The sequence below is a fragment of the Megalopta genalis genome, chromosome 6, assembly GCF_051020955.1.
Source record: "Megalopta genalis isolate 19385.01 chromosome 6, iyMegGena1_principal, whole genome shotgun sequence".
NCBI lineage: Eukaryota > Metazoa > Arthropoda > Insecta > Hymenoptera > Halictidae > Megalopta > Megalopta genalis.
This window is the reverse complement of record NC_135018.1, coordinates 9,986,430-9,998,331: the sequence shown is the minus strand read 5'-3', so window position 1 is coordinate 9,998,331 and position 11,902 is coordinate 9,986,430. Positions and strand designations below refer to the sequence as shown.

General features: G+C 44.4%; 2 protein-coding genes and 1 long non-coding RNA gene across 3 annotated transcripts; 1 reads left to right on the top strand and 2 right to left on the bottom strand.

The window, feature by feature from the left end:
• Nucleotides 1-701: 701 nt before the first annotated feature.
• Nucleotides 702-3,641, bottom strand: LOC117223854 (uncharacterized). Its single transcript, XR_004491024.2, has 2 exons — nt 1,555-3,641; nt 702-1,168 (listed from the first exon to the last, which is right to left on the bottom strand). It is a non-coding gene; the product is annotated as an uncharacterized LOC117223854 (long non-coding RNA).
• A 449-nt stretch (nt 3,642-4,090) lies between these two features.
• Nucleotides 4,091-6,886, top strand: LOC117223853 (uncharacterized). The gene is made up of 3 exons (XM_076522677.1): nt 4,091-4,215; nt 4,838-5,285; nt 5,567-6,886. The coding sequence occupies exons 1-3, from the start codon at nt 4,132-4,134 to the stop codon at nt 6,769-6,771; spliced, it is 1,737 nt and encodes a 578-aa protein (XP_076378792.1). The 5' UTR covers nt 4,091-4,131; the 3' UTR covers nt 6,772-6,886.
• A 2,062-nt stretch (nt 6,887-8,948) lies between these two features.
• On the bottom strand, nt 8,949-11,466 carry LOC117223858 (3-hydroxyacyl-CoA dehydrogenase type-2). The gene is made up of 4 exons (XM_033476417.2): nt 11,452-11,466; nt 10,788-10,949; nt 9,586-10,012; nt 8,949-9,148 (listed from the first exon to the last, which is right to left on the bottom strand). The coding sequence occupies exons 1-4, from the start codon at nt 11,464-11,466 to the stop codon at nt 8,949-8,951; spliced, it is 804 nt and encodes a 267-aa protein (XP_033332308.1).
• Between the last annotated feature and the right edge of the window lie 436 nt (nt 11,467-11,902).

Here is an 11,902-nt window from a genome sequence, read left to right as displayed (position 1 = left end):
ATCTAAACAAAGGGTCTCGGGTTCTACGTGCGGCAGACACGCAATTTCCGCGACATGTAAACCACGCGAAATGAATTTTTGCCAATCACGCACGTGCGTCAGCGATGCGATAATTCTGCTAGTTAGCTGGAATGTCAGCGAAAAAGTAAGTAAGAGCACTCCTTTGCGAAAATAGATAACGCCTTATCATCGGTCCTTTTACTTTCCGAAGGGTACAATTTACCGCGGATGCCTCTTATCTTAGATTAGCAAACATTGCTTTCTGCACTCTACAATCACTCTGCAAATAAGAAACTTTTCTAATCTAAGCAAACAATTTTCTATTCTATGATAATTTCTGCTGACAAATATTCCACAAGATATCGCCCTAGATATCTCACTCTAGACATCTAAGACATCCTATCTCAACAGAACGATCTTTCACTCTATGATTGGGTTAATTCACCTGATTATCCTATTTACTTCAACTTATTTCATCGTCACATAACAGTATACGTAAATTAACACAACGTAACACTCCCTAAAATCTGTTCGGTTATTTTTACTAATATGGTATATTTCCAGACCAAGCAGAAATTATTTAGTAATCGAATGATCGTGAGATTACAAAATGTGGGAGAATTGAATTAGTTTGTATGAATTATTTGTGTGAATTAACAACGAGAATTGTGCGAGGATCCTGTGATAAATTGAGACAGCTATCGAGTGTATACAATTTAATTTGTCTAATATGATTGTTAGAATTGAATAGTATGTTTAAACAAAATGGCATTACCACTTCATCCAGAAAATCAGCTTAAGACAAGATATGCGACAACGCCTATTTATTTCTATCGTAAGTGTATCAAATTCGCAGACTAGATAGTTAGAAGCATTCGAAACAATAACATCGTTGGAGAGAGATATAAAGTATCTCGGTAGTGAAAAGAAATTAATTCTCAAAAGGAGGCATGATTCCCGTGGGCCATTTTAATGGATGTAGTACAATAAGTGACGCAGCTGTTTGAATCGTTTCTCACCGCTCCTCCATGCAAAGGGGATGCTAACGCACAAAAGTGTAGATTCATCCGTCTCTCGCAACTCTTACAGCTTTCCCCTTTCTCTATTCTAGATGGTATTCCTTGTCAGGAATGATGTATCGATACAGCTGGAACCGTCGAATACAAGCCTGGAACAATGGTACTTCACTCTGTGCTCAGCAATGAATGGATTTTGCGTGTTCGTCGCTTATATTATTACATTCAACCTCTAAATTACACAATTTATTCGGAGCAAGTGAATCCGAAGATTTCACTACAATATTTGCTGTCTAAACATATGTTAAATTCGAGTAACCACAAATTGTCCAATATTTCAGTTGTCCTACAGTGATAAACAACGTTGAATAATTTAGTAATTTCAAGAATGAATTTACTATCAGCAACTTGACTTTTTCACATAGATCGCTTGGTCCGATCGTAAAATAGTTATTCCGTTTTAAAAGTTGTACGAACATTTTGTACACCAACTGTATATTATAAGTCGATTTACTAAAGTAATGAGATTTCGACTTACCTGCAGGAAGTACCTAATGAGCGAGAGTCAAACCATTATACGGAATTTGTACAGGCAACAACAACGTGGATCCACGAAACGATACAGCTTTTGAAACATCGTGAGTGGGTTTAGTAGCTAATTGGCCCGTTTGTGGCGAGGACATGAAAAGGTAACGCTCGCACGTGTTCCTCTTAAAAACCGCAATTCCGTCGGCAGTTCTGTCAGCAGCACCCGAGCATCTTCGCGGTGCCAAACAATATGTACGGAACAAGCGCCGTAGGATAATTAGGGTCGGGGTACGTGTGCTGTGGAAAAAGAAGAACGAACGGCATAGTGAAGCAGAGGAAAGAAGCCTGGGGAAAACATATCTCAATCGTTGCGAGGCCTCGGGGATGATGCACGTGTTCGTTCGACGCCCACCTTTTTCGAGGGACGTCTCCGTCCAGGCGCGGGGCGTTCCGACGTCCCGACGTCCCGACGACCCGATGACAATCGATGCCCGTCCCGTTCGGTATTTAATACGTTCTCGTCTGTCATCGACGGATTTGATAACGCATCGAGGCGCCTCGGAAAGGGGGCAGACGGGAAAAAAGAAACGGAGAAGAAGGGGACCGCGACAAGAAAAGGGTTCGCGCGTATAAGGATGCCTTTTGATTTATGTAGTCGCGTCTGCGAAACGACGTCGAGCATCAATCACTGGTATGGAAGCGTCGACGGGGCGGGCCATCCAGCAGCCATATGCGAATCAAGGGAGGACTCGAATAGACAGCGCCGACGAATCCACGGAAAAACCTCCTCTGCCTATCTTACCCATTTCGCCTCTTCCACGAGTCTTCGAATCTTCTTGTCCAACAATTCGTCGAACCGCGATCCAACGCATCAAGAATTTTACGTATTTATAGAAAAAATGGTCTCCTAAGATACGAACCAATAAATATTTACCTAAAGAAAATTTAGCTTGGAACTATTTCCGCGAGAAGTCAATTTTTGTGGTGCTGCTGGTTTCAAATGGTGTGCATCAGGAAATTCCGGTTTTCTATGAAAATTCTCTTGTTTCTTGAACATCCGTAATCCTCCTGGGATTACCGAGTTCGCAGTTCCTAGATTTGACGAATTTTCGAACCATCGATAATTTCAGCTTGAACCCCTTTACACCGAATCAAGATGATCGAGTCATATTTGCTGTCAACTACGGCAACTTAGAATTTAATCAGTTACATTTTCCATTGTTCGTAGCCGTTATAAGTCTCGATTCGAATTTCGATGGAACGATCGATCGCGCATCGTGCTATTTCAAAATGAATCGTCGCGATCAAGTTACATCGGTGATCTCGTACAAAACAGAACGTCTGCCGAAAGTTTGAGGAGGCTGCCCGCCTCGTCGCTGCTAACAAGCTCGATTTGAAATAATATCTCCGGTTAATTGAAATCTGATCATCGAAAGGCACCGGTCGAGCTAGATTTTTCAGCCGTTTAATCCACGGGATATCGCGAATATAGCATCACTCCCAATTGAAATTCCTGTCGGAAGTTGTACAGGAATTCTCAAGCGGAGTAAGAGCGATGTAGATGCGGAATCTTCGGAGGATCCTGGAATTTCCACGAGGAAGTGAGCACGTGGCATCCGGGCTTCGAAAAGTTTTCCTGTCAGCGATCCACCGATTCGTAAACGATGCCGGGTATTCCGCGATGGTTACGCAACGATCAACTTTCGCCGGATCCGCGATTTGAACAAAGTTCCCTCCTCTGGATAGGCGAGTGCAAGTGCGTGGCCGTCTCGTGGCAAGAATTCCGGGACACAATCTTTCCGCTGCGTTTCGCTGGTTCAAAGATTCGTTCCGCGGGCTCCTGTTGTCCCCGGGCCGGGCCCCTGTTGTCTCGCGCAATCTCGAGTGGAACAAACGACCGGCCCCCAAACTCACAACTATTCCTCAGATCTCCGGTCCGATGAAAGAGAGCTAGGATTCGAAATGAATGGAACGAGACAGGAACCGCGAACCGTTGCCCTAAGACTTCGCCTTTGGAATCTGTCCAATTCGTGTCGCGGCAGCTTCCCTTTTCTCCGAGGAATCTATTAGATTGCCGCGAAAGTTGTGCCCCAAGCATCTTCTTTGCAGCGAGAACTAAAAGTATTGTCGCTTTAATTGCCGCCAACAGCTTCGTACACCATCGATCATTTTTCTTCGATTTTTCTACGACAAATTTTCCCCGCTCTTCCACTTGCGGAAGACGAAAAATGACTGACGAAAATTGATGACAGCCTGTATCACGTTGCATTCGTTATTCCCGACACGTGTGTAACACGTTGGGTTACGTGTTACAGCAAAGACTACTGTAAAACGCATGGCAGTTGGACGCGTGTATTGATAATCGAACGTTCCCAACGTGAGAATAGATTACGGAAGTCGGAACTCGACGAAATCATTTGTTATGCCTGTGACATTGTTTGTTGTAATTGGCGAAGACAGCTGTTCCTGCATATTTTATCTTATTGTCGGTTTTAATATATGGCTCAGCGCATTCATTATCACCGTATAAATACCCGCGAATTCGTTGGTTTAGTCGAGTAGAAGCAGAGACGAACGTACAAACAAGATGCGTGCGACAGTACTGTGTGTTCTCGCCCTTGTTGGCGCCACGTGTGCTCTTCATATTCCTTCACGTGTCTCTCGGCAGTCGGTGAGTCCTCTCTGACTATCAATCAACATCCTTTTTCTTCAGAATTCATCAAATACTTTCGTGCGAATATTTATTTCAATTATCATTCACGTTCGACACCGAGAAACTGCATAGAAAAATCCGATCAATTGGTGTTTTCTATTCTACAATTTTTACAATGCAATCGATACTTTCCTAGATTGCAAATAAATCGAATGAATATTATGCATTTACGACGAAACTGAGTAAGTTAAAGCTAAAAGAGCAGGAAGCTTGATAGAATCGAACATTTATACATTGTCTTCAACATATTAACATTTTTAACGAAAGAAATATACTTTCATTCAGTTTCTACATCTTGCAATTGATGCGTACAATTTTTATTTTGCGCGAAGATCTACAGCCTACGAATGATGTTCCAAATTATGATCTACTTCGCATTGTTGTTTGTTCGTATCTACAATAAACTGCAAAAAAAGGTTGTACAAAGGTAATCTTAGAAAGATTCATCATCTCCCACAAGCGAAAGTAGAATACGGGGAGAATTTTCGGCGATAGCAAATAAAATGAAAAGATCATTGACTTTGCTTTGGTGCAACGTTCCTTCTGAATTCAATAGTAAAATAAATTCTTGCTCCCACAGATACTAGGTTTCCCGCTGCCAAACTTTGGTGGTGACGATTCTTCAAGCTCGTCTTCATCATCCGCAGAGGACCCGTCCACCCTCGACCTCGCGAGTGATTTGTCACAACGGCTTGTCCAGGACATCGAGAATGTCATTGGAAAACTCGGATCAGCAGGGCTGTTTCCATTCACTCTCGGCTCGTCGCTGTTCAACACGCTTGTCGATGAAGTAACGAAATGGTTAAGCGGCATTGTTCGTCCGGACAACACGCCTTTCGACGGAGACGTTGTGGTATTGGCTGGCGATCTGGTGCACAGCATCGCCAAGGACGCCGAAGAAATAGTTGTGTCTATCGGCTTCGACTTGTTCCAACCAGTCAAACTGAAGGCAGATTTATTGAAAATCATTATCCGTGACGTCACGCAATGGCTGAAGAAGATCCTTCCGAACGGAGGACGGCGATCAGGTCAGTCAAACCAACCCAAAAAACAAGATGCCTAAAGGACAGGTATGGCTCATTGTCAATTAAGTTAACAAACGCAATCTTTCTCTGACGCGACAGCTATTAAACCCGATGATAGTCTTTCAATTTCTCCAAGCTTCTCAGCGTCCTCCTAGCACAGCTTTAGCGGTTTCTGATCCCAAAATCATAGCTTTTGTAATACTCTATCGATCCTTCGATGATGGATTCTTAAACACCAGCTTCTTCTGCATCGTGTTTTATTCCATCCGAATTTGGCTGTCCAGATTCGCCATCTAGCGGGCCTAGCAGACCTACAAATGGGCCCAGTCCGATTAGCAGACCTAGCAGACCTAGCAGACCTAGCAGACCTAACAGACCTAGCAGACCTAACAGACCTAGCAGACCTAGTAGACCTTCTTCTCCTGCTCCTCCTTCTTCTAGTAACAGGCCCTCACAACGACCTCCACACGGCTCCAGTTCACATGTTCCTCCGTCCCAAAAGCCGACACAGCGACCTCCACACGGCTCTAGCTCTGCCCCTCCATCCCACAGGCCACCACATCGTCCTCCACACGGCTCTAGCCCTGCACCTCCACCCCACAGGCCACCACATCGTCCTCCTCACGGCTCTAACCCTGCACCTCCACCCCACAGGCCACCACATCGTCCTCCTCACGGCTCTAGCCCTGCACCTCCACCCCACAGGCCACCACATCGTCCTCCTCACGGCTCTAGCCCGGCACCTCCACCCAACAGGCCACCACATCGTCCTCCTCCATCCAGCTCGCAAGCTCCTCCTCCATCCAGCTCGCAAGCTCCTCCTCCATCCAGCAAAGGACCTGGATCTAATAGCCATCATAGACCAACCTCGTCGCGTCCTAACAAACCAACCTCGAAACATCCTAACCAGAGCACGGCGCGCCCAGGTCATTCAACGCCGCCGGGTAGTCGACCACCGCACCGGCCCTCGACATCTCCTTCGCAGCAGCCATCCAGCACGACGGAAAAAGTGGTGAACTCCAGAAGCGCAAGGGCCATCCAGATCTCCATATCCGGCGATATCGACATAAAGAAACTAGAGAATGCTTTGGCTAATGTCAACTTCAGCGATGTCACCATCGCGATCCCGAGGATACCAGACCTGACAAAAATCAGCGAATTGCCAGCCCTGCCCGGATTGGCGGATGCTACCAAGCAAGCCAGGAAGCTCCTGATCAAAGCCCTCGACGCTGCAGCAGCCACTGTCCCGCAAGCTATCGAAACGGCTCTTAACCTTGCTATTAAAAGCGCGAACCCACCTAGCGCCATCGCCGAAGTAGTGAGCATCATTCTCAAGACGTACCTCAGCGTGGCTCAGACGGTAATCGCCTTGAGTCCTGCGGCTCTCGCTTTATTGAAGGAAGCTGCGATCATTTCCGGAAACGCTGTCAGCACTGTTCTCAGTGTTCTGTCGACGAGCGTCGCTGCTGGAGTAGAAGCACTCCTCTAAACTGGAACTGGAAAACATTTCTAAACTTTGTAACGAATCAATATAAAAATACATTGGTTCGTGCTATGTATTGTCTACAGAATATAGAAGCCTTCAAATAAAGGTGTTGGTTAAATAGCGTCTCTTGAAAAACCCCGTTTGCCTGTCAAATTGCTTCCACTGGCTCGAAGATTAGATCCGTCTTTTGACCCGACACATTTGCTAATATTAGTTCGTTAGCAGCCTTCAATATTCCTTTATCAAGTCACATGCATCCTTTAATGTTGCGTTTATAGTAGAGCTGCGACAGTCATTTAGGAAGCTTTCATTATGAACGAACAGATGTTTCTGTGCTTCATTTTCATCGTCGTTCAATCTGCATGCTTCAGGCAAGCATGCAATGCCTTTAGAATACAGAATTGCTGATGGAAATACAGTAAACGAATACCTACCGTATTTCGCACCGTTTGGAATTGTACGATCATATTCCATACAATTGAGAATTGGCACGGAGATTATACAAAAGTATGAAAACTGAGTCCTACGTCCCAAATTATCAATTCCGATGCATTCGATAATTATCTAACTATTTTCTAAGCTTCCGATCAAAGCTGCTTAGTTGCCGAAGGGTGAATTTTGTTATAATCTGGTCAGAACTCGAAACGATGATTGTTAAGATGCCGAGCGCGTTAAACGGGGCACCCTCTACACCGATGTACGCGAAAACCGCGGTCCGACTTGAACTGTCCGAGTCGCTGCCAGTCGCTCCTAACAATCTGTTCTTTCCTGTGATAAAATTGTCACCTTGCGTGCATAAAACATGAGGATATTCGAGGACGCGCTGGAACGCGGTTCTCCTGTGCCGCAAATCTACACGCGGAAATATGAAAGAAGCTCTCGACTGTATGTAGTTCTCGCGGCGTAGGCGTCGATGCCGATGCCCGTAGGGTTGTCGATGGAGACTCCTTCGTCGACGGCGAGGAGAGGCCCGGGAAGGTAGAGGAAAACGAGGAGGAGGCGGCGCGGCGGAGGAGGTGGCAACCGAGAGAAAACGAATGGTGCGGGAAAGGAAAGGAAAGGAACGGGTCGCTCGAGCGCATATTTCCACCTTGCCGCCTCCATCGTGAGCGTTAAAATACATTTTCCAAGGAAGTGTCGTCACGGGAGGGCCTCCAGCTGCTGGTCGTGATATTCTACATGCGTAATGCTCACGCGGATATTTCCATACATAAATTTCATCCGGGAGAAAGTAGGTGGCGGCGCGGTGCGGTTGCACGTCCCCGCTGATGATGCCGTCTTCAGGACGTGCTCGAGAATCCGCTGGGTGATCGCGCGTCGAGCAACGCTTACGTCCGCTATCGCTCCTGTCGTTACGCGAGCCGTGTCAAAATGTTTCCCGGAAAACTTTCCGCTATCTAATATTCATCGATACCTCCAACGCCCGGCAAATGCGAACCGATTCCCTTCTGGGTTAACGAACCACCTGCCTGCGACCTTCCTTCTTCCGACGCCACTTGTCTTCGGACATCAACTCGCCACAGTGACACAATGTACTGGTACTGCAGGGAAGTATGTCAAACTGTCGCAAACACACGGCGACGATTTTTATGAAATAATTTATTCGTACACAGGTTGAATCACGGTTGAAAAACGAGACGCTTTAATTTATCTGTTTCTACGGAAGATAGCGGCATGTTTCAAAGGTGAAGTGGAACCTTTCGAAGTGGCCATTATGATGATGTACACGGACCTTCCGAATGACCGGTTTTTGAGGGTCATTTCGAGGTCATCGATGTTTTTCTAAATGGTAATACGTAATTTCAATTTCGTTACGCGATACCATACAATGACCTTGAAACGACTGTAGCTTTGGAAAGTATTTGAAGGCTTTCCGTTGCATACGCAAAATAGAGAATTTTCGTCTGGTCACGATTCTCCGGTGAAATACACATGCAATATACACATGCAATGTACACGAATGTAATAGAGTACGGTACATTGGTGCAAGAAATGGAATATTTTCTAAAGTTGTACGGCCGGTTCTGTATTTTTGAATACCGTTTTTAATAGTACAGTTTACTATGAGAAACTGCTATACGATACATTAGCATCTATCATATATTAATCACTTTTGCGAGGGTAGACACTTAACGCAACAAGCTCAACCGAACGAAAAATCGTTTTCTAACGAACCGTGTTTAACACTTCCCGTCCTCTTTCTGACCGTCTTCTGTCTGATTGTATCTGAATCCCATATGCGTGGGAATATTGCATCCGTTGATTAGGGGATTCTCGATGCACGCTTGAACGATGTGAGCGATCTCCTCGCATGTTCCGTAGCGTCTGGGAGTCAGCATCATTTCAATAAAGCGTTTCCTTACTTCTGCAGTCTGCGTAGCTGAAGGAACGTAAGTTAGTCGAAAGTCCCGATTCAATTAGTCCGAAGAAATAAACGGGTGATTAGAGTGGCTTTGTAAAACTAGTTTGAAATATTGCAAATCTACTATCATTCCTGTACAAATCGTACGTATCGCATACATATCACATACCTATCACAGAATCCAGGAAATTTTGTAAAAAAAAATTGATTGTATCATTGCCATTCGAGCGTAAAAAGTTAAAAGAATTTGCCTAGTTCCCGTGAACGTCTACGAAAGCCCGTATTAAATTCTATTAAATTTGACACGGTACAATTCTTCTATTTGCCATTGCCGAATGGTTACAAATGCAGAAAATTCAGCAGTACAAGAAGAGTGCAGTTTGCATCGTTGTGTTTCAAGAGAAGAATTCGGGTTTTAATGTTGGACACGGAGAGATAAAAATTGGTGGTCTCACCTGTCATGGGGCTGTCTACGAAATTGGGACATACACCAACGACGCGTATACCTTTTTGCGCGAGACCTCTCGCCAAAGGGACTGTCATGCCCGCAACCGCAGCTTTCGAGCCACTGTAAGCGACAAATTCCGGCGGCGCATCGTACGCCATCATGCTCGAGAGATTGATAACGACACCTCTCTGTCGATTCGCATCCGGTTTGTTTTCTGCCATTAGCGGGGCCATTAACCGGGTCACGTTGAACAGACCCCACACGTTCGTGTCGAACAAGCATTTGTACAAGTCCAACGGATGCGGCTTCTTCTTTTTGAAATTGTACACCGGGTACACGTTCGCCACTCCGGCAGAATTCACGAGCACATTTACACCTCCGAATTTATCTTTCACGCATTTTATGCTCTCCTGTACGTCCTTCTCCACTCTTACCTACGGAACGGTGCCATCGATCAATTTTAATCGATGTGCCGATTTGACGGCACATTTCGCTCGACAAGTGTTCAAACGATTGAAACTTTGTCCTTAGTACGTTGCTTCGTATCGAGACGCGATGCACATTATCGACACAAGTCTTAATTTCTATTAATATTTCTATAAATACAATTCTGTTTCTCCGTTATCGATAATTAAGCGCTCGAGAGAATATAAAGATACGGACACACGATGCAGATGTAAAATAAATCTTACGGGAAGGGTTTAATTACTTCGAAGAAGTAACTTAATAATTTAACTAAATATTCCTTGCATGTCTACTTCTGTTTCAACGCTCAAGTACCGATAACAGAAAAACCGCATTTGATTAAAAATACATCTCTTACCATTCCTGGTCTATTAAATGAAAATGATTTCTAATTACTTGCGCCCTCAAAATTGCCATAAAAGAATGAATTTTGCTTCAGTAAAAAATGTTACGAGTCTGCGGAACTTGAATCGACGAGGTGCTCGGGTGAAATAGAAGGTAAAGGTGGAAATAAAAATGTGTCTTCGGCGCGGCCGTTTTTTAAGCACGCTGTAAGTTCTCATTTGCTTTAGGGGATGTAGTTTAAGATCAAACTAAGTTACGAGCGAGCGCGATCGTCTTCCAGAAACGCTTTGAACAGCGTCGGACGCGAACTTTCATCGTAATGCCATTTTATGTGGTATAACGCGGAACCTAATCCGTAGAAACGATATCGGGCGTAGTTTTATAACAAACTCGACTTACGTCGGTACACGAAAATAAAGCTCTGTCGCCCAGACTCTCGGCAACTTTCATTCCAGTGCAGGATATGTCGGCTAGCACTACTTTACCACCATGGCAGTAGATTTTCTCGGCGATAGCTTTTCCTATACCGTGGGCGCCGCCGGTTATGTAGGCAACAATATGCTGAAAAATTCAACCAAAGTGTTTCGAGAGCGATAGATCGATAGATTTTACCTTGGATATAGAGCAGCGGAACCGGTCACTATAGGGTGACCAATTGCTGTGCCTGTGGTTCCTTCTTTGGCATGGTTCACGTTAGATTTACCGAGTAAGACATATGAAATCTTTTTATTCGAAAATAATCAAAATAAAGGAATAAATATATGAATTTAATATGTCGTATTCGATAAATACTTATGTAAATAATAACGTGTAGAATATAAATACTATACGTTAAATAATGTATATAATACGATGATAAATAATAAATAACTATGACCGAATGGAAATCAAAGGCAGAGCAATCGGCGACCCCACGGTAACCGACTGCACTAGCCTAATAATTCGATACTTCGGGAATACGTATTATCACGGTGACACCTTTGCCATCGTTTAATAAATCCAAAGAAGATTTGAATAACGAGATTTTAAAGAAATTTAAGAAGGCGAATTATCATAATGTTACCTGCATTTTCCCCATTTTGACATTCCTTGGTTATTACACACCGCGGAGCTGAAATTGGATTTCCCTTGTTCCTTAACTTTCCCTCGTTTCGTCTAAGAAGATTTCAAGTTAGTCGAGTGCTTCGAACATTCTAAGACAAACTTTAAAAATCCGATGAATCGAGTTCCTTCCCTGCCTTCCCCACCCTCGAGTATTACCCGATGCAATTATTTTTAATGGAGAACGAAATCTCCGGAGTATCTCTAAACCCCGCAATCCATGGACCAATGCTCTCCATTGATCAAACGTTTATTGATAAAACGAAATAACCGTTGCTTACCGGGTCCTTCCGTTTTCTTCGTGGAGTCTTTTATCAGTCAATCGATGCAGGGCATCGTCGGATGACAGTTCTCGCGGCGAAACAGCGGTCAAAATGAAGCGACTGTCATTCTCTTTCACAATGTTCTATCCT